Source organism: Phaethon aethereus (assembly GCF_964289735.1).
Source record: "Phaethon aethereus genome assembly, chromosome: 5".
NCBI classification, from domain to species: domain Eukaryota; kingdom Metazoa; phylum Chordata; class Aves; order Phaethontiformes; family Phaethontidae; genus Phaethon; species Phaethon aethereus.
Window position 1 is genome coordinate 7,283,599 of NC_138579.1, and position 22,680 is coordinate 7,306,278.

The 22,680-nt window shown below is 48.2% G+C and overlaps 1 protein-coding gene across 1 annotated transcript in view; it reads right to left on the minus strand.

Annotated features, from left to right (window-relative positions):
• Window positions 1-22,680, minus strand: part of RTN1 (reticulon 1) — a gene marked incomplete at its 5' end in the record, with an annotated part of 124,701 nt that overhangs the window by 41,749 nt on the left and 60,272 nt on the right. Inside the window, 2 exons of the mRNA XM_082000363.1 lie at window positions 10,688-11,470; window positions 15,524-16,261. Coding sequence (XP_081856489.1) covers window positions 10,688-11,470; window positions 15,524-16,261 — 1,521 coding nt within the window. The remainder of the gene's footprint in view (window positions 1-10,687; window positions 11,471-15,523; window positions 16,262-22,680) is intronic.

The window sequence follows — 22,680 nt, forward strand, 5'->3', positions numbered from 1 at the left end:
TCCAGATCATCTATAAAGATATTGAATACGACTGGGCCCAGAATCAAGCCCTGGGGAACACCGCTTGTGACCGGCCGCCAGCCGGATTTAACGCTGTTCACCACAACTCTCTGGGCTTGGCCATCCAGCCAGTTCTTTACCCAGCGAAGAGTAAACCTGTCTAAGCCACGAGCTGCCAGTTTCTCCAGGAGAATGCTGTGGGAGACGCTGTCAAAGGCTTTACTAAAGTCCAGGTAGACAATGTCCACAGTCTTTCCCTCATCCACTAGACGGGTCACCTGGTCATAGAAGGAGATCAGGTTGGTCAAGCAGGACCTGCCTTTCATGAACCCATGCTGGCTGGGCCTGATCCTTTGGTTGTCCTGCACATGCCCTGTGAGCACTCTCAAGATGAACCGCTCCATGATCTTCCCTAGTACGGAGGTCAGGCTGGCAGGCCTGTAGTTCCCAGGATCCTCCTTCTGGCCCTTCTTGTAGATGGGTGTCACATTGGCAGCCTCCAGTCTTCTGGGACCTCCCCTGTTAACCAGGACTGCTGATAAATGATGGAGAGTGGCTTGGCAAGCTCCTCCGCCAGCTCTCTCAGTACTCTTGGGTGGTACCATCAGGCCCCATAGACTTGTGGGTGTCCAGGTGGCTTAACATGTCCTTAACTGCTTCCTCCTGGATTATGGAGGGGTTATTGTGCTCTCCATCCCCATCTTCCAGCTCAGGGGGCTGAATACCCTGCGGATACCTGGTCTGGCTATGAAAGACTGAGGCAAAGAAGGCATTAAGTACCTCAACCATGTCCTCATCCTTGGAGACAATGGTGCCCGCCATATCCAGTAAGGGATGGAGATTCTCCTTGCCTCTCTTTTTGTTCTTAATATATTTGTAGAAGCATTTTTTATTATCCTTTACAACTGTGGCCAGACTGAGCTCTAGCTGGGCTTTTGCCTTTCTAATTTTGTCCCTGTGCTTGACCTAATGAGATCCTTGTACTCTTCGTGAGTTGCCTGCCCCTTCTTCCAGAGGTGATAAACTCTCCTCTTTTCCCTGAGTCCCAGCAAAATCTCCCTGTTCAGCTAGGCCGGTCACCTTCCCCGCCAGCTCTTCTCATGGGGACCGCCTGCCCCTGCACCTTTAAGATTTCCTTCTTGAAGACTGTCCAACATTCCTGGACCCCTTTGTCCTTCAGGACTGTCTCCCAAGGGACTCTCTCAACCAGTGACCTGAACAGGCCAAAGTCTGCCCTCTGGAAGTCCATGGTAGCAGTTTTGCTGATCCCTCTCCTTACTTCACTCACAACTGAGAATTCTATCATGTCGTGGTCACTAAGCCCAAGACGGCCTCCAACCACCACATCTCTCACCAGTCCTTCTCTGTTTGTAAACAGCAGGTCAAGCAAGACACCTCCCCTGGTGGGCTCCCTCACCAGCTGTGTCAGGAAGTTATCCTCCACACACTCCAGGAACCTCCTAGACTGTTTCCTCTCTGCTGTGTTATACTTCCAGCAGATGTCCGGTAGGTTGAAGTCCCCCACAAGAACAAGGGCCAGTGAATGTGAGACTTCTGCCAGTCGCTTATAGAATGTCTCATCCGTCTCTTCATCCTGGTTGGGTGGTCTGTAACAGACTCCCAGCAGGATATCTGCCTCATTGGCCTTCCCCCTCATCCTTAGCCACAAGCACTCTACTTGGTCTTCACAATCTTCGATTTCTATGCAATCAAAACACTCCCTAACATACAGAGCCACCCCACCACCTCTCCTTCCTTGCCTATCCCTTTGGAAGAGCTTATAGCCATCCATTGCAGCACTCCAGTCATGAGAAGCACCTCACCATGTTTCTGTGATGGCAACTACATCATAGCTGTCCAGCTGCACAATGGCTTCCAGCTCCTCCTGTTTGGTGCCCATGCTACGTGCATTGGTGTAGATGCACTTTGAGCTGGGCTATCGATTTCAACTCTGGCATGCCATCCCCAGGCTCATCTCTAGTGAGCCTGATTTTATCCCCTTCCCCCTTCAAATCTAGTTTAAAGCCCTCTTGATGAGGCCTGACAGCTCATAAGCAAGAATCCTTTTGCCCCTTGGAGACAGTTGCACTCCATCTGCTGCGAGGAGGCCCGGTGCTGCGTAAACCGCCCCATGGTCAAAAAACCCAGAATTCTGACGACGGCACCAGCCTCTGAGCCATGTGTTGATCGGGTGTGCTTTCCTGTTCCTTTCAGCGTTCTTCCCTGTCACTGAAGGGATTGATGAAAACGCTACCTGTGCTCCCGCTCCATTGACCAGTCGCCCCAGCATTCTGAAGTCCCTTTTAATTGCCTTTGGGCTTCTTAGTGCAACCTCATCGCTGCCAACCTGTGGGACCAACAGTGGGTAGTAATCAGTGGGCCAAACCAGACCAGGGAGTTTCCTGGTGACATCTCTCACCCAGACTTCCCTGTGAGTTGTGTCTGGTCACATATTGGGCCCTCTGTACCCCTCGGAAGGGAGTTGCCTACAACAATTACCCTCCTTTTTTTCTTAACAGAGGATGTCTTGATGTGTGGGGCTGGCTGACTCACCCTAGTCACCCCCTTGGATGGACCTTCATCAGGGTCCTCATGTTCCTGTCCCTCACGTTCCAGAGCCCCATACCTGCTGTGTAAGGGCAGGTGGGACGGTGAGGGAGGTCAGGAGGGGATTCACCTGCCTCTCCAAGCAGGGACCTGCTTCCATTTCCCCTCATCTCTTAGGTCCCCTTCTTCTGCCCAGCAGCAAGAGGACAGGGGATCCCCTGCTGCTTGTGGAGCCTCCACCAGCTGCCCCTCCCTCAGGGATGGCCGGGTGTGGCTCCACCGATCCTTCTCCCTCTCACACTCCCTGATGCTCCTCAGCCTCCCCACGGCCTCTTTCAGCTCTGCCCCAGGCTGAGCAGGTCGCTCACCTGGTCGCACTGCACACAGGTAGTGTCCCCGTTGGTCTCTGGAACAACCGACAGGCTCAGGCACTCTTGGCAGCCGGATACTTGGACAGCCGCGTGCCTGAGTGGGAGCTCCGTCTGTGTCGCCACATTCTTTCTGGCCACGGTTTTCAGCCGAGTGGCGACCATGGCTGAGCCCGATGGCCACTTGTCAGAGAGCCTCTAGTGCTGGGGCGATGGGGGGACTGCGCCCTGCCCGCACGCCTTCCCTGCGCAAACTGACGCGCAAACTGACACGCTACGTCCTTCTGACGCGGCACGTCCTGTTTGCCCGCCCTGTTCTCCGCGTTCTGGGTCGCTCGCGCTCCCTAGGGTGCTCTTGTAAGTGAGGGGCTTTTGCCGCCACTGCTCCAGTCCCCGCCGCGCTGAGTCAGCGCTGCCGCTGACCCCAGAGCCTGTTCTGCTGGCCGGGGGGGGGGGCTGGGGCACCCTCTCTCTCCCTGTGCTGCCGCCTTCGCAGTTTGGCCGCTTCAGGAAGGGTCCCCCGGCGCGATCCTTCACTCCGGAGCCCTTCGCCTCGGTGGCTTCGCCGAAGTGGCGGGCACAAATAAATGTATGGAAGGAAAAGACTGGCCTGGACAACAGACCGACTGCCAGCACTCGAGGTGTGGCCCTAGCATGGGCGTCAGCAATGCAGGTGACATTTCCTCCTCTAGGACCCTCTGTACTTCAGCTGTTTCACTGTTTTGCAACTGAGAGTGCGCATTATCCATTCCTAAAGAGGGTAGACTGAGGAAGGGCCCTGCGTACAGCAGAGTATGAGGAGATTTGTGAACAAAAGTGGGCTGTGGGGTCAGACAGCCCAGGAGAAAGAGAAACCATTTTGCTCAGGAAAAGAGTCCAGAAGATATCTGGAAAAGCCTTAAGTCATGTCTGCAGAGTATCTTGCATTCGGTACCTGCCCATGGTTCTTGGAAAATACCCGTCCCCTTGATTCATCTGCTCTGCATTAACCGAGTAAGCTCACTTCAGCTGATATTCAACTGCCTGAGCAGGAAGTCATTCAAATTCTCCATTTCTCAGAAATGGGCAAGATTATCACGGTTAACTTCATTTTTTCCACTGGGCTTCCCCAACTCTTCAAAAATTTGTCTGTTCCTGTTATCATGCAGATAATTAACAGAAGTCAAATGAGTCCAGGTAGGGAAAGATGGGTCAGCATAGCCTGCTACAGAAGTCTATTTAGATATTTCCAAGCAATATGGAAGAGATCCCTCTTGCAGCAATGGAAGTCAATGTTGTGCTGCTGCAGTGGGCTCTAAGAGCCCAGTCCTAGCCTATAGGGCAGGCAAGTAACCCATCATCAGCACGGGGATAGCCTCCATTCGAGAACCCTCTCCAGTTCTCTTCAAAAGTATTCAACCGGTGGTAGAAAAGAACGAAGGCAACAACCAGACAGTTCAGACAGCTCAAAAACATGACCAGAGAGGTAAAACTGAAGAAGCTAGAATTGCTTAGCTTAAAGTAAAGAAGGACGGAAGAACGGCAACTGTTTTCGATAGATGCCTGAGAGCTGGTGGAGGCTCTGCCAACAGGCCTTTCCAAACAACTCATGAGCATCTGTCAGGAGTGCTATACCAGGGATCCTGGCTGCGGGCCAGGAGATGGGATCTCTGGACCTTGTGGAGTTCCTGCCAACCCACTCTGTGCAAAGCTCCATTGAGTGGTATCGCTCCTCTACCTTGCTCTGCAGTGTGGCTGCAGCTCCTGGTGCTGAGGCAGCATCACAGGACTGACTCAGATTTGCAGGCTCCCTAGACCTCTGCCTTTGCCGAGAAGATGTACAAGCAGACAAGGGCCTGAGCAACCTGAGAAAACTGCTTTGAGCAAGGGGTCAGACCAGGGACCTCCACAGGTCCCTTCCCACCTAAATTATTCCATGTGGGAAGCAAGCACACAGAGGTTCACCAATCTACTCCAGGAGGTCGTGGCAAGGCCGGGCCTAGATTCACATGTTTGCTTCTTCAGGCAGGATTTACCACACTCCTCCTATGGCATTGCCAGGTGAAGACACTCCAACCCCAGGCAGGACATCCCTCTCCCCTACACCTTCTCCAAGCAGGGACTTTCCAAAAGATGCAAAGCTACCGGAGCCCCATAAAAAGCAAACTGAAGCATGCAAAACAGATGGGCCAGAGCGTGGAGGCACTTACAGCAGATGGCACTAAAATATTAAACTAACATTACCGTATGCTTAAGCCACGGCCTGGCTTGCTGCTGATTGCAGAGCCAGCCTGGTGAAAGCATGCAGATGAGAAATGAGCTTCAGATTGCTAAATCACCCTACCAAACATCCCCTTCCCACAGAAAAATACCTCACTAGCAACTCCTCCAACAGCAAGGACGTGCTAACGCAATGCAGACAACATTTAGCTGAACAAAAAAAGCATTCCCAATAACACAAGATCTCTCCCAGATCTCTGCTGGAAAATGATCTCCTTGAGAAACTGTGTAAAATTAGTTTGTCTGTGGCACCAAACAGGGGTGGATGCAGCAAGAGATTAAAAGGGAAAAGCCCACATAGCTTTGTGCTTGTCCACTGTGTGACAGCCCTGGACACCACAGGATGGTATGAGAGGAGAGGAAGCAGGGAGGAGCACAAACATGCTTTTCAACCCAGGGCATTTGCCAGTGTCACCCCAAAACCAGAAGTGATCCTGACTGCAGCTTGTGACACTACCTGAGAGACACAGGGCCACCACATAGAGATGGGTGGCCATGAACCTTGGTGTGCCTCATGGGTGCTTAGAACCACAGCAGCCATGAAGGGTGTGTGATAAGGACATGCTCTTGTTGTGGACTAACCAGATTAATGCTGCAAAAGCCTTTTGTAAGGCATAAAAATCAGGACGCCTTATAGCAGGGTGGCACAGGATTGTGTTGCAGAATAAAGCATTTTACATGATGAATTTTATTTGACTGCATTTCCAGCAGGACCCTGCCTGGAGCCTTGGTCCTGCCAGTTATGGCATCTAGAATGTGAGTGACAGCATGACCCCACAGCCCTGGGCCTTGGTTTTCCTTTTCCTATGCTAAATTTCACCATAAAATAAAAATAAAATAAAATTAAACATTATTATGAATGTCCGCATCTTTTTTTTTTTTTTTACCTGAGCTGAGACATTTGATCTGAAACGTAACAAGCTGCTGCACATTTCATTACGTGGATCAAGCAGAAGGAATCTCCTAATATTGTCATTGAAGGACAGGATGGAGAGCAACATGATGCCCCAACATAAGGGAAATCCCCACCCAGGACCAGATCCCCAGGCTGTGGGACACCAGCATGTGGTAAACCAGGACACCCTGGCAGAGAGTTACCGACAGGCACGGCAAGAGAAGACAGGAGAGGACTCAGCCAAAATGCTCCTTCCCAGCCTGCCTTTCTTTTGGGTTTCTTGCAAACTGCCCCAGGCCAAAAGATGCATGTTTCCAGGACAGCAGGTCTTTTCTGAAATTTCCTGCATGCCCAAGCCATGTGCAAGGCCAGCCTGGACATCAGCTGGGCTATGCAATGTCACAGAGCGTGCAGGCTACACCAATCAGTTGTATCATTTTCCAAAGTTTGTGAAAATCTGTTGCAAGACAGGGTTTTCTTAGAACAAACCTAAAAATCTGCATTCCTTGCTCTGGCTACCAGAAAACACAAATACAACTGGTCTTCCTTCTCTGAGATGAATATAAAAAAAAAAAAAAAGGAAAAAAAAAAGAAATTGAGCAGGCAACCTCCTTTCCTGCAGAGCCACAGGCAGAGGGGCTCTAAGCCCTGTTGTGTAAGGGCTGTGTCCACCTCTGGGAGGAGATGCCATGAGTGATGTGTGGGCAAGAGTCGAACAGCAAATGTCTTGCTACAGCTCTTCCTTCCCCTCTGCGCTGCGGGAGGCGGAGGAGTTGGTAACACTAACATAGGTAGCAACTGCGCAACTCTGGCCAAAACAAAGCCTGTTGTTGCAGCAAGCAATGCGATCTTTCTGATCGTGCGGAAAAGCAGGCAAGGCTGCCAAGTGGTTAACGACACAGGAATAGCTCCACTCTTTCAAATCATAACAGTTAGCTCCAGTAAAATGGAGGTAGGAAGTCAGTGCCCATTTTTGTTACTGCCACTGGATGGCAACCGATGTTAAGCAGAGATATTATCACTGCACAAACCACACGTACACTTTGCTGTGCTCTACCTTGTTATTTATGGGACTGGCCATCATTTCAGCATGCCTAGCAGACACACCAGAAAAGTCTCAGAGGGATTAAGCTGCAGGCCAGCAGCAACACAATCAGCAAGAGTGTTCCTGGGGTCAGGTTGAATGCTGGGCTTTCACTTCGCACAGCTTCTCCATGTACTTCCTGGAGGGTGCACTCAAAATCAATTCTTGTCTTGCCAGCCCAGGGCAAACTCTTCTAGTGAGCCATGCAAAGTGTATTTAATGCAATCAATACAAGTAAAAAACTCCTTGATGGAAGTACAGTATCATGCTGTGGAATAGTTAACACATGTGAAACTGATGGCTGACTATTTTTAAATTACATATACCTGGCTATGAGCTGGCCAAAGGCCACAGAAAGATCTACAGCTGGGTGTCAATCTACAGCTGGGTGTGTCGAACAGCTTCATTTGATCCACCAGTTTCCTAGGAATCTCCAGAAACTCTGGGCTAGCACTGACCTGAACTCAGGTGGGCCTCGCCATGGCCATAGGGGGATCAGTCCCCACCTGGACTCTGTGAGCATCACTAAAACCATTCCATATTAATAAGGATGTGCAGTGGTAGCACAACACTTCTGAGGCGACATGTAACAAGGAGGTAACAGGAAACAATGAAGGTTTTTCTGTTTTCTACCTTTTAACAAGTACATAGTCACATATTGTTAGTATACTCTTAATGATAGATAACTATAATTAAGATAATTCTCTTAATGAACGATGACACTGTTCTTGCTTTGGGTGACATCATTCTGCTGCACCTCCACTGTGTGGCACTGCCACATCTCTCTCTATTCTCGTCACTTTGGCTGAGTGTGGCCCATGCCAAATGCCTGCCAGGTGCATCTGAGTTGGCATATGACACACATAGGATGCCGTGATGTAAAGTTCTGCCAAGACCTCAAGTTGGTGCTACAAAGGCAGTCCCTGTCCCCTTGGATGTGCTCTGCCACATCATTTCCCTGCCAGCTGCTGCAGCTCCAAGCTGATGGGAGCCTGGGAGGATCCATGGGGGTTTTCTGGTTCCACCAGCCAGTTAACACATCCCCCAGTTCACCTCTGATAACTGAAAAAACACTGAAGTGTTTCATGTGAATTGTCTGACTGAGGGTCAAGCTCTCCTTTCCCAGGTCAGGAGAGCCCCATACTCCAACTTCAACATAAAAATTATAACTAGCAACCAGACACAGTGATCCATGCAGCAAATACGCGTGACTGGAAGGTAGCGTAAACTGGACCCCACTATCATCCATATTTTCTTATCTTGAACCCACCCCCCCCATACCTTGAATTCAGCTTTAAAAAGTTACACAAGTTTTAGCAATAATCTTCTTGAGAGGCTTCATGTTTCCATTTTCCTTGCCTTAGGCATTGCAGCGTCTCAAGGGAGAAAAGCACATAGTGAAATAGTCCTGTACGCACCGCCAAATAGTAATTAGCTGTCCTGTGTCTGTCCTGGAGGAAACGATCCTGCCTCTACTGTCCTCTGGGAATACAGATAGGAAACATGGGCACACTGAAATGCAGGGAGAAAGTCTGCTCACACACACAGGGATTTTCTCTGACCACCATATGAGAACAAGCCTCTGCTAGCACCAGTTTAGTCCATGACAGAAAATAAATGAGACATAAAAGTTAGGCAAAAAAAATCTGAATACAATTGAGGGGGACTGAAAATTGTAATGGGGCCTGAAATCTCAAAATCAAGGGACAGGTTACTAGCTGCCCATGTGATATTCCCCAACTACTTTCCCCAAATCAAAGACCAAATTGTTAGTTGTGTGCCCAGAACAACACACAGAACACAACATGCTGGCAGAGACCCAATGCTGGACACTGCAGGAAGGGTGTGGAAGGTAAATTCACCTACAGCTTCTAGGGTTTGGGCAGGGCCTGGGCCAGTCCTACAAAAGGGGAATTTGGGAAGGGTAGAGAGAAATGGTTATCCTACCTGTGAGGGAGCTCAGAGATGCAGAGTGTGATGTTGCAGAGCTCTGAGAATCTGGCAGGAAAACATACTTACAAGCAATAATCATGTTTCTTATTCAGCCTATTGATGTTCTTAGTTCATTACTGCTAAGAATATCAGTATTAACATATTTTATTGCATTGCAGATCTTGCAGTCCTCAGCACATCATGCAAGTTCAGGCTGTTTCCTCACTAGACTTGCACGCTTGGGTTCACAGCGCTAGATAAATCGGTTGTAAAAAGTGTGCCACTTAAACGTGTCTGCCACATCTCCAGGCCATCATGTGGTCAAACATCTGCACAAACACTGAGGAAAAAGAAAAAGATGCTCTCTAAGCGGCCGGGGTGGGATTTGCCTCCCCTCCATTTCTATCCAGCTGTTTGCAAGGAAGCAGCAGCTCTTTGAATTGCAAACCCCCAGCCAACAGAAGAGCCGTGGACGACCGCTGCCCCCCAGCCCAGCCAGGGGAGACAGCAGAGGGGGAGCAGGGCAGGCACGGGGCAGCCCCAGTGTCCCTCCCTCCCACACCAGCCTACAAAGCCAGAGGCATACAAAGGTCCTACCTATTTAGAGCTGGCATCTTGCAGAGGATAAAATGCCTTTTTCTCTTGTGTGCCTTGTGAACTAAGCCAGTTACAAGGCTGCAGGGACCCCTGGCAGTGTCAATGTGCAGTGACCATGTGCTACCCCTTGGTCCTCAAGGCTTTAGCTCAGACCAAAAGGTGGTGGTGACTCTAGAGGCCTGGTGGGTGGGTCAGACCTCAGTGCCCAGCACAGCAAGCCTGGACCTGGCTGGCTCTACACTGGCTTAGAAGGGATCCCACAGGGAGACAAGTTCCCTTGAGCTCACCTGAGTACCAGGGAAGTGTCCTGCCTTCCCCGTCCCAGAGCTGGATTAGGGAATGGGCTTTCAGAGGGGCACACAGACCTGGGGTGAGCACCCCCAAGCCACCCACCTCCCTGCACTAGGCCTGGAATCATACACAAACCCCTCATTATTCAGGGTGGAGGGTGTCAGCCACCACAAGAGAGATTCATTTAAGCTGCACCAGCGTCAGAAACACCCAGCCCCACCAAATCAAACACCTCTCATGCTCTGAATCTTTCTTTTTTCCTACATGTATCCTCAAAAACATTATCCTCACATTTCTGGGAGGGGCAGGATGACCGCCCTGATTGCACCCCTTCCCTGGGGCAAGGCAGGTAGTATTTCAGAGGAAAAATCATAATTTGTTGCTCTTTGTTCTCCAGATGCCTGAAGAACAAATCAGCCTTATGTTACCAGGGTTCCTGCTTGATCCAGTATCTATATGCTTAAGCCTAAAAATTATTGTTACTAGTATTTTTTTTCCTAAGGGAAAGGAAAAGGAGAAAAAGAAGAGGATGGGAAGGTCAGAGATGATGTGTGCATTGTCACAGGCGTGCCCAGCTTTGAGGTGAGGTTATCCAGTGCCAGCAGCTCCCCCTGCTCAGCACTACTAACATCTCCCCTGCAAGGAACAGGCACTTCTCCTTCCTCCCCTTTCTCAGCAGCATTGCAAAAAAACAACATAAACATCTCCATTTACCTTTCTGCTTATTTAAAAACGGCAGTACCGGAGAAGCCAAGGGACTTCTTTTGCCAGAGTCCTTGGAAGACACTTTACTTTGGTTAACAACAGTTTCTTCAATGGGTTTCTTCAGGATTATTCTTTCCTTCAGCTCCTCGGTGCTGACAGCAGAGGTTGGGTGCTCAGCACCTATTTTCGGTGCAACATAGGAGCATTTCAGGTAGGACGCGGACTCTGCCAGGTTTTCCCTGTTCATCCTGCTCTCTGTCGTTTTACTTGCTTCGTAGTCTGAGGCATCAGTGCGTGAGCTGTTCTCTTCCTTGATAATGTCCATGACCATGGGCTTCATCAAAGGGGAGTCCTGTTCCCTCTTTGGGCTCTCTTCAGAGGCCGACGAGGCATCGCAGGACTCGATGATGAGCTCGCTGTCGAGCTCGGCCTCCCGCTCCTCACGTAGGATGCTGTACTGAATGGAGGGAGAGGCGGGTGATGGAGGAGGCCCTCCAATGTGGCTGAAGGTCATGTAGTTGGAGTGCAGCGCCTCCTCGGCAGCCAGTGGGTCCTCTGAGACCAGCTCAATCTCTGAGTCCCCTGACTCAGCGCTGCTGGCTTCATTATCCAGGGGTGAGGAGACAGCGGGGCGCCCAGGTTTGACCCGCTGGTCTCTCTTCTCAGCAGAAAGGGTCGGTGACTGCTGCACCTCTGGGGTCTCAAAGGAAAAGCTTTTTGCTTCCTTGATGGCACTGATGAGTTCATCCTCTGACAGGCTGCCTTTGCCCTGCGACTCTGACCCAGATGGTTCTGCGACCCAGAAGGAAAAGCAAAGAAAAAGAAAAAAATGGTTAAGAATGAGATTTTTCTCTCTGCTTAGGCAATAAACACAATAGATTTCTTGCCAGCATGGATCCCTCTAGCAGGGATGGTAACACAGGCAGATATTCTCCCTGTCTGGGATGACTAACAGTAATAACAGCTTCTCCTTACAGACCATTTCCCATGCATATGCTTGTTATAGAAGAAGTATCATTAGCATCATTTACTGTGGAAAAAGCTGAGGCACAAGGCAGTGCTGGTCAGTCCTTGGCCAGTGGCTCAGCAATATGTGGTTTGCACCAGCAAAATTACCAGTCATGAGGAACGTGGGCTCAGGCCACATGTGACAGCGTCTGACTGTCACCAACGGATCAGGTCTGTTCTGGGGACAAACACGCACAAAGGGCTGGTGGGTTCCTGACACGGCTGATCGCAATAACCCATGTGTAGTTACTAGCAGTTTTGTCAAACTTTAACTAGTTCAGGGGTGGAAAGTTCCAGGTCAGAAACTTGTCTCAGACTTTTTTTTTTATTTCAGGGGGGTGGGTGGTGAATTCTCTGTTTGCTTTTATCTCAGTTGGGTCCAAGAATTAGACTTATTTTTCTACTGTAATTCATAATATCATTAACAACTACATTAACCAAAATAACGACTGACCAACTTGTCACCAAAATTTGACACAAAAAAATTTCTCTGCATGAGAAATGAGCAGTTGAAAAGGCTGGCTCGTCACCCAGGGTTAGCAAGGACCCCCACATCCTGTACTAGAAGGGACCCCAGCACCAGACTTCCCACCTGTTCTGCCTCCCTGTATATCACTTTACCATGTGGGATTTTGTAATGAAATATCAAAGAAAGTAAATTTGCATGTAAAGTGTTCACAATAAGAGGCAACAGAGGCAGCATGACACGCATCAGCAGCTGTCTTGAGTTACCGCATGGGGAACAGGCATTTGGTCATTCACAGAGCATCAGACAGCCTCAAACCCAGACCACACCTGCTGCATCGGCAGCAAGGCCAGCGGGGCCACCTGAGCCTGTCTGTGCCAAGGGGGACCACAGCAGCAGTCTGCACCCTGCCGGCATCTGGCCACTGCCACCTCCTGATCGATGGGTCCACTTCACTGACCCCAGAGACTGCTGCCATCCACATGCAAGACCCTCTCTTTTGGGGGAAAAAAAGGCTGAATTCCCCAGTCACGTTGGAACAGCCATCAAGCACACATGAAAATTTGTCCTTTGGACTCTCAAGCGCTCATTCACTGATTTTACATCATTATTAACGTGACAGGGGTCATTAAGTGGCATTGCAGGCAGTGAGGGTTCAAGAAAGCCATCAGGAAAAGAGACCCCCAAGTTTCCTCCTGCTGATGCTGGTAAAGAGGCCCATGGCAGGACACTGTGTCCACACGTCTGGGGACTGCAGTGGAGCAGGGCAAGGTTTCCAGCCCCTCGGTTTCAGGTGTGGGGAGCCCGGAGCTGACCTGTGCCCACTCCCAGTGGGTATTAGCCTTCAGCCCAGCCCTGCTTCAGGTGTAGCCAGCGGCATCGGCTCCCCCAGGGCCACCTGGCTGCATTGGCCACCTCTGGAAGTTCCTCTACAACAGAGGGCGGGAAAGAGATTGTATCAGATGTGACCTGGGAAAAAAAAAGCCACTATTTTGGGCTGTTTCCTGACTTAATTTCTCATGGTAATAGCATAGCTGATTTCTTCCTGATCATATGCCTTCCCCAAGATGAATCAGGTAAAAGGGGCGGTTTTAATGATAGCACGAAAGCCATGATGTCCTGCTGGGAGATGGGCAAGAAGAACAATCTCCCCATGCCCCTCCAAGCAGTTTTGGTTTGTGCATCTGCCAATACACGTCATTAGCAGTTTTGAGCACATATTGTTGGCATGTCTCTAGCTCCTCCAACAAAACAGCTCTCTTGCAACACATCCCTCTCACATGAAAAAGTCCTTCTGCAACCCAGAGTATGGCTGTAGATGGGATTAAGGTGTTTGGAACTGTTACAACACACTCCTGCCCAGATGCCGGGCGGTTTCTGTTGAATCGGCCATGCTGAGCAGGAACCTGTGCACCCTTTTCCTCTGGCTGCAGGAAGCCCACGTGAGCTGCGCCGCCCTCCTGCATTACCGCATGTAAGCATTATCTCCCCGAGCAATGACTTAATCCGGCACATGTCCAAACAGGCATGTGACTGCCAGCCCTCGTAGCGCAGCAACGCGCTGTCCCTCGGCTTCACCCCGCTCATGCCTGTGCTGGCAGTTTGTAACTCTCAGCCACAGCATTTACCTTGCGAACAAAAAAGTCCTTTGTGGCCAGCAGCAGGGTGTCATATTTATCGCTGGCAAGGGGAAGCGTATAAATATCCACTGCCTTTCAGCACCAGCACAGCGTATGAACAGACCAAGTCTTCCTTCCCCAGAAAGATGATGGCCAGTAATTAAAAGCAAACCATTTTCAAAAGTCCTGATCCAAGCAGGGGGGAACTGGGAGTTTCGCCAGGATGCTTGGGGTGTATCTAGGAGCAACAACTTTTCTGGGTCACTGGGTAGAAATAGTGAGGGCAGGTTTTACATTTCTTCCTTGCTTATGACCACAGAGCTTGGGTGCAGTGTGTCCCCAGCTGGGGGAAAGGGGAGAAATCCAAAGAAAACACCCTACGGGAGCTGGCCCCTACAGGAAGATGCCAGCTTCTTTCCTTAACATGATAGATAGGCAATGCTTCTGGCTTTCCAGCACCCTGGTGCAAGGTGGTAGGACCTCCCAGGACTGTTCAGGCAGTGCTGTGGATCTGCTTTGCCCATGGAGAGAAACATTCCCGTGTCGGCAATTACACTGGCCACACCAGTGCCTCCCAGTAAGGCAGCAGCCGTGAAGCTCAGCCATGCACTATTCAGCTGTTTGATGGGATACCGTTATCAAGTATCATGAAGGCAGCCTTGAACAACCGCCAAGGACTGAATAAAGTTATTAATGCCTGAAGTCCCCAATTACCTTGTGGTGCAAAAAGTGTAAATTGTTAAAAAACAGCATGTCTCAGAAGTAGCATGTGATGTCACCCAGTCAAATAAAAGAAAAAAAAAAATGGGACTCTAAAGTCTATTCATTATCTAAAGTTTCCGGCTGATGCAGGCAGGATAAACTTTTCAAGTCTGAAAATTCTGTTTCCTGTCACATTATTCCTTTTTAAAACACTATGCTACTTTCATATTTGAGCAGCGTGTAATAGGGAAAATGAGGAATAGATGTTATGTACTACTGCAGTAATCAGACAATAACAAAACTGGGATTTTGGTGCCCCCCCAATAGAAATCAGGAGCCTTTAAAAGAGCCCTTTGTCCCTCTGGTCCCCTTTTTAAATGAGGTGATATCATTTTCCTCCTCAGCACTTTCTAAAAGCAGCACTTTCACTTGAAAACAGCATTTATTTTTAACAATTTAACCTTATTGTCTGCAAGAGAAAAGAGGTCTTAAAACAGCCATTAAAATTTAAAAAAATGAACCCAGACATTTGCGGTGCCCTGATCCCACACACCTCATTTTCTCTGGCGAGTGTGGCCAGCCAGGGTGACCAAGAGACCCAAAATCACCAGGATCCAGCCCAAACCATCGCCTGGCTGATAATACTCTCAATGACACCCGTCAGCTCACAGCTTCCCCTCAAGGAAGGGTCCCTGTGACGACCGGGATCAGTAAGCCTGGTTCTCACCCCAGCCCTGCTCCTGAGCGACTCTCAGCAACGTATTTCTGTGAATCCCCAGCCCTATCTTTCCCTCTTTTCATACAGCAAGGGCAGCCCATCCTGAGCAGTGTGTTAGTGATGGGCAGCACGGTTCACATTCCACTCAGTTCGGCAGCACAAAGTGGTGCCCAAGCAGAGCAGAAACATTTCCAGCCTTGGAGAGATGTTAATGTCTGCTCGCACCCCCTTAAACCTGCCCCACAAACCCACAGTAATTCTTCAACGTGTAGGGCTACAATTGCAACCACACCCTGAATACCAAAATAAATGGTGCCATGCACCACCATTACCTGTGCCAGAGGATGGTGGCGTGACAGACCCTGGGCTGTCATCTTCTGGCTCCGACACTGTCACTGTTGGTACCACCTCATGGCTCGGCTTCAGACCAGTCACTGGCTGAGTTGAGCTCAACTCTTTGCTGGCAGCTTCCCCGGTACTTTCTATCTCGGTGAGCGTGATCTTGATAGGGGCTGTAACCACAGAGGCACTGTGCTGATCTCCAGACCTTGTGTCTTCAAGCAGGTCTTGCTCTTTGGCTGCCTTCATGCTCCCCAAAGCTGTTTGCTGAGGTTCAGCAGTGTGGCTGGACCTGGCTGGTATTCCCCGGGACTTATCGATAAGTCCTGGGCTCTCATCTTCTGAGTCAAGGTCATGCTCTTCTTGGTATTTTATTTCTTCTGGTCTACTTATGTCCATGTATTTATAAGCTTCTACTTTCATGGGATCTGCTAAGGTTTTATCGACTTCAATAGACTCTGCAGGAGTCATCTCTATTCCCGAATCTGAGCTAAACAAGCCACGGGACTCAAACGCAGTCATATCTTGCACAGGATGCCCAAGTGTGTTAAACCCCTCTGTGCTGCCTGAACAGGGAATGGGGCTGTTTTCCTGCTGATAAATGCCAGTGAAATAGGTGGAGTCCCGTGGGGTAGTGTAGTGGACATCCGAGATCAGAGAGGTGTAGAAGGAGCTGTCACCCCCGTTGGCAGTGGAGCCATAGTCAAAGAGGTGTGATGAGGCTGTGACACCTAAAGCAAAGACACAAAAACAATGCACAGTGAAGAGGCAAGTACCTGCACGCATCAATCTTTCTGCAAAGCCATACTCGCTCGCCGCTGATTTTAGATTCGGTTTGTGCACCAGGCTTGGCTTTGCTTGCAAGCTCTTTGGGACTGTCTCTTACTATACCTTTGGGCAACAGTGGCACATCTGTCAGACGAGGCTTCCAGCTGCTGTTGTATCTTAAAATAGCTATAACAATCCTGATAGCTGTTAAGAATTCCCAGCCAGTGTTTGCTCAGCCTGTGCATAGAAACTTCCAGTGATGGCAATCCCACAACCTCCCTCACAATCTGACATAGGGGCTCACCATGCAATATCCTTTAGAAAAATCTCATGTCCAATACAAAAACAATCCTGAGCAAAAAGATTTTTTTTTTTTTTTTTTAATACAGAGAAATGGAGGAGTTTCACTCTAAGGAGGCTTTTCATTAAGAAAAAAATTCTGCTGGACAGAAATTGAGATGGTAGGCAGCTTTAGATTTCATTTTCTCTTTTAAGAGTAGCCACCCTAAATTTGTGAAACACCATGGCAGAGACTAAACATCCACATTTGGTGATTTCCACATGCCCAGAAAGCCGTATCCTGTGTGCGTCATCTACAAAGCACGCTGGCATGAAAATGGTTAAACCTCTACCCATGCCCATACATCATTTTCACCACCGCCTCCAATTCCCTCTGTCATGCTTTAGGTTCCTGGGGATGACGCTAATTAAATTACAAACAATGGCTAGTCTCTATTTGCAGCATTAACACAAAGCACGGCTCGACAATGGGAATGGCAAGATCCCTCATGAGGGAGGCAGGAGGTCGGGAGACAAATTGTTATAGGGGCTGAGGGAACAGGGATATAGAGGAACGAAGCTAATGCCTGTAGGAGCTGGTGCTTGTAGGAGGGCGGTCGCCTGTTAACTGCTTGTGCGCTGATGCACGCTGCACGGCAGAGGCTGGCAGGCTTTCTCCAACCTCTGCTCGTCACTCTGCAAGGGATGTATTGCTCCTGACCTGCTCCACATCTGCCGTGTCCTGGGCTACCATGCACAATGCAAACTTACCAGTAATATTAAAGGAACGTTGCTGCAGCTGCAAAGGCAGAAGCTGGGAAATGTCAGCATGAAAGCTCCTGAGCTACTTCCATTTAGTTATTCTCATTCTCCTTGCTCATACATAGATACCATCACAAATATTTTTTTCCTGCAGCCCTCCATGCATTAGGCACATGCAGCTCATTTAGTGAGCCCTGAACCAATTTTTTTTGCCCTTAACACTGTTCAGTGTGTAGCTGCAGGCTTTATTTTACTGCGCAACTTTGCTGCATTTGACATGCACAACCCAAGCCCTGCACAAAGGCAAAATAACCATTTCCCTCACTGTATTTTTGCAATGCTCAGTGACATGATGACTTGCAAGCAACTTCTCTTCCCTGGGCCACTTCTAGAGTGTGAACAACATGCTCTTCTTTTTACAAGGGGAGTTCTGGTAGCATAGGGAAAAAGCAACCCAGAAGTACCCCACTTTGCTTTTCAGCCTACCTACACTACCCGCTCCTGTGTGTCCACCCTCATTGACTTTGCGTGCTGCTGGTCCCCACCAGCCCTCACCGCTAATCTGCTACTGCGCACACAATGCTGACAATAGCTCCATCCCCACGCTGCAAGAGCCCATGGCTAGGGATTCGTGGCAGCTGCCTTTGCCATACGAGAGCACAGACCAAGGGGTACTGTAGCTAGCAGGTGAAAAATTATCATCATCATTCCCAGTGATTCCTTCCCAGCCTTCAGTTTGCTCTTCTCACCATTACAGAGGACTGCATTGCACTCTTCATACAAGTATTCATGATCAAGCCAAGATCTTGTTTCAGAGTGGTTAGGGTCACTATGGAGGCTTTTCCTGTGCATGTGAATTTGGGACTTTTTTCCCCTCTCTATCTATGTAACTTTACATTTACCTACTCTAAATTTCACCTTTTATTTTCCTGCCAGCTCACTTGGGACTGCAAGATCCTTTTGCAACTCACTGCAGGCAGCTGTCATCCTCCCTGCTCCGAATGGCTCAGCCTTATCGGCAAACGTACGTGAGAATGGAGCCTAAGCAGAAAACCACAGTGAAACCAAAGCAGAATAAAGGCTAAGCTGGGCTGCCCAGCACCCACACCAGGTCCTACCTGAGGTTGTCCAGTGCCTCACAAGTTCAGCTCATACCCAAAAAACATTTCTAAATGATCAGTAAGCCAAAAGGGATAGGTTCCTTTTCTTGCAAATATTTTTCTTGCTGAACTTGCCTTTTTGAAAATTATCGTAAACAGAGTTGGATTTTCACAAATGTGTTGGTTAGCTGGAATTATCTGATATATTGTTTATGCCAACATATTTCAGGCTGTGAATTGCTGACTACAGATTATTTGTGCCTGTTGCTGCCAGTATCTGCTGTTTGTAATTTACTATTTGTGCTGGGTGAGTGGCTGTCTAAATCATGGGGTTTCAGGGCTGTTCTTTCATTAGACGATTCCTCGGTGCCTACTGGGCCTGATCCAAAGTCCACCAAATTCACTGGAAAAATCCCATTGATTCTGAGTGGCTTTTGATCAGCTCAAGATGGCTGTGCAATACTTTCTGGTCTGTGTGCTCATGAAAAATGTACCACCACACCACCACCAGCGAACAAAAATCCATTTCTACAAACATCCCAAGATTGCTAGTAAAGAGGGAGCACAAACATAGTCAAAGGAGAATGAAGTCACCTTTAAACCTAAATGCTGTTTGCAGCCTTCATTTCTTTGTCCACAGTATACACGAGCCAGATGCACATGCATTTGCAGCACTTAGTAATGCTGATCAATAGAGCAGTGAAAGGGTTTCTAATGCGTTTGTGTCAGGTGCTTTATAGCAAGCCAGGAGAGCTCGCAGGACAGCCACTGTGATAAAGAGAGCCTGGGAAAATATCATCCTATTCTTTACGTTATTTGTCAGCCGAAAGAAAAAATAACCCTGAAAGTCACTGAAAGACACACCACTTCACGTTTTCAAATAGTACAAAACCAATGCTGTAGCAGATCTTAACACAAGAACTGATGTAAAATGGACTCACTGTTGATCACAAACTTTTTTTTTTCCTGTGGTGGTTTTGGAAATAATGGTGAAACCAGAAAATGTGTTTCTTTCTTGGGTTCAGGGTGAAAAAGAGTTAAGGGGTGTGTGAGCATGTCCATGCACATGTGTAAGTAGAGAGAGGGTTCACATTAGCAGGACAGAGGGACCCCAACTCTCAAGCCAATGGCAGAGTCAAAAGCACTGAAGACAGCTGAAACTGCCTAATTACTAGGATTTAATGCAACTCTCTATTTCCACAGAGAATGATTTAAAGACATCAGTAAAACTGCCTCTTCTTTGGGAAGTGTGAATCTATTGGCTATTAGGCTGGCTATTAAAGACATAGAAAGCTATAATAGCTGAGCAGGTTTTTGCTGAAGAATGGTGTATTCAGAGCCTGGTGATTAAGCAATGCCCTCTCTGACTTTAAGATTATTTAGTTCAATATCCGTGGGAAGGAGAAGCCTTGAATAGCACTGGTAATGGATGGCAGTATCAGGTCTGAATTTACCCTTGTTACAAAGGGTTGTGTTTTTTAATCTGGATTTCCCTCAAATGTGCCCAAAAACTTGCCTGCCAATTCAGGTAAAGCAAAGCTATTCAGCGCCTGAGAGCAGCAGTCATGCTTTCTTGTAATACGAGCCCTCAGGAAATAATTTAACTTCCTGTGACCAGCTAAGAAGGAATGGGTCTGATTCAATCATTTCAAGCACAGTTGAGATGCTCAGCAAGTTTCATGTGTTTTCATCAACTGTAAAGAAAAAAAAAATTTGAAAATTACTGTTCTGTTTCCTCAGAATAAGTAAATGAATGCTCCATAAATCCTCTCCTACAGCGTTGGATTTAGACCTATAAGGCAATTGACACAGGAAATAATTTAGAAATCATTGGTTCCACGCAGAGTAACTCTTAATTTAAGAAAGGCAGCTGAAGCCCAATTTGGATCAATGCAAGCTGAACTGCTGCAGCACACTGGAAGAGGAAACAAAAAGTTAACTGAGGATAATAGACAAGAAAAAGAGCCAATTTAAATAAAACGGATTTTTCCCCCCAACTAGAGTATGCTCAGTCTTTTTCAAAGTGATCACTTCAGAATATTGTGTTCAGTTCTCAATAACATAACCAGTTTCCACAGTAATCCGCCTTTCTTAATCTTCACATATAGCTCTGGTGACCTTCAACGGCACAGACAGACTGACACAGAAGGACATGAAATTTCAGTTCCACAGAACAGCTGGCAACCCCACAATGCGAGGTTCAGTATTTATTGCGTGTCAGTGATTCGGTCAGAATTACTAGTTTTTCAGAAGAGGAGAGGGGGAACTAATCTTTAATTAGATTATGCTATTTTTACAGCCTGGAGCTGCACTGAGAAGAAGAAAGATCTTTGGTTGCAACTGGAGGAATCAAGGTTTCAGCAACCTTTTCAGATAAAAGCAGAATAGTGTGAGCAAGCTGCTTCCAGCAAATTCCTGTAAGTCTTTTAAATATTTGGCTCTGAATTTTGCTTTGAATATTGAGCCTCAGAAGTTGTTACCAGCTACTCCAGCGCTGCTAGCTCCCAGGAACAGAGTCTCCCCAGCTCTCTCCCACGCCCACGCAGATCTCAGCCTCCTGGTGACAGGGTCCACCTTGTCCTGCTTGAACAGTCCCTGACCTTCAGTAATTTACGGACTAGAGATGATATCAAGCAAAGTCGCATAAACAAGAGGAGCACTCTTGTTTGACTGGCACCAAATGATGCTAGAAGGTCTGTCAGGCCACATGTCACCTCCAGGTGCCAGTACCCTTTAGGTGTCATCCAGAGATTTCAGACAACAAAGAGGCCAAAACTAAATGATGTGCGTTTTCCAGCAGAGCAATTTTGCTCTGATCCAAGACCCCCAAAGGCACCACAGAGCTCAGGGATATGCAGTGACTTCCCTTCAGCACTCACTAAAGCCTAGCTCTTAAAAAGATAGCCTATATTGTCTTAAAGGCTCAAAGAGGTGGTTGAGCCCTTTGCCAAACTTTTTATTTTATAATTACCCTCTCCCCTAGAAAGGCTGATTTTCATTGCAAGGCTGACTGTCTAAATCCAAGGAGCCATCATGGGCTCCCATGGCACTTGACAGTGATGCAGGAGAGTCCCATTGCCCAGACCTTACCACCACCTAAACATCTGTTTCTGGAGGGCGAAACCATGGCTTGGGCTCCTCTCTGATGACCAGCACAAACGTGTTTCCCAGCCCAACCTCAGCAACTTACATTCTAGCCTCTCCTTCATTTTTACCATTCATCCATGACCATCAGATAGACACATCTTCCTGCTTTGTTCCAACTACACAACAAAAGTAGCTATTAAACAGTCCTGCCTTTTCTGTACCAAACTTACAATTTTGGCATCAGCCACTAGGAAACAAGCCTGTGCTTGACCTTGGCTTCTTTTTATTCCAAACTTATCCTTAAAAAGGATAAAAAAAGGGACAGCCTTCTCCTATTCCTTTGACCCTAATATGTGATGTCTTACTGTTTCTTTATAGCCTCCCAACTCTGTTACCTCCCTTTTAAAAACTCATATTATATTGCTTGTTACAATGTTCTCATCTGTAGTCTTTTTATACAGATGTTCAATGTTTTATTACTTTTCCACATCTCCTTACAGTACCCAGGTGGACCAGCAGTCCCAAGTCTATCTCCAAATTCAAAGCACACCATCTTCTTGGATCCAGACTGAGCTGTTTCTTCCTCTCTGCTTAATTTCAAGTCTAACCTCAAACCTCAGGAAAGCTCCAGAGATTTTCAGAAGTTCTTTGCCAGTACCACTCCCAGCAGTGGCGAGGGCAGCTTGCACAAGTGACAGAGGCATCTCTCAGCCCCAATGCCAAATCACACAATGCTTCAAAGTAGGCTGGCTACCCCCAGGGATATTTGAGTGTATCACTTAGGACCCAAGCTCTCAATTTTACAAGACCCTTTGCAATGAACTTTATAACCCACGACACTTCAATATCCAGGCAAACCTCAAAGTACTTGAGCACCTGCATGTCAACTCAAGGAGAGCTTGAAATTCAAACATCTGAGACCCCTCATGCCAAGTGCAGGCATCACCATGCTGTGGACACCACTAAATCAGCTCTCATCCCCTGGATTAGCCTTTCTCAATAGCCATAGCCAGCTGTCAGCCCAGGGCTATCCTCACCTCCAGATGCTATAGGTTAGGTGTGGAGAGCAGCAAGCTGCTTGCAAGAGGACTGCACCAGGCGTGCATCCCGGCAGCAGTGCCAGCTATTCCCAGCTGCCAGGAGGTGGTGCTCTC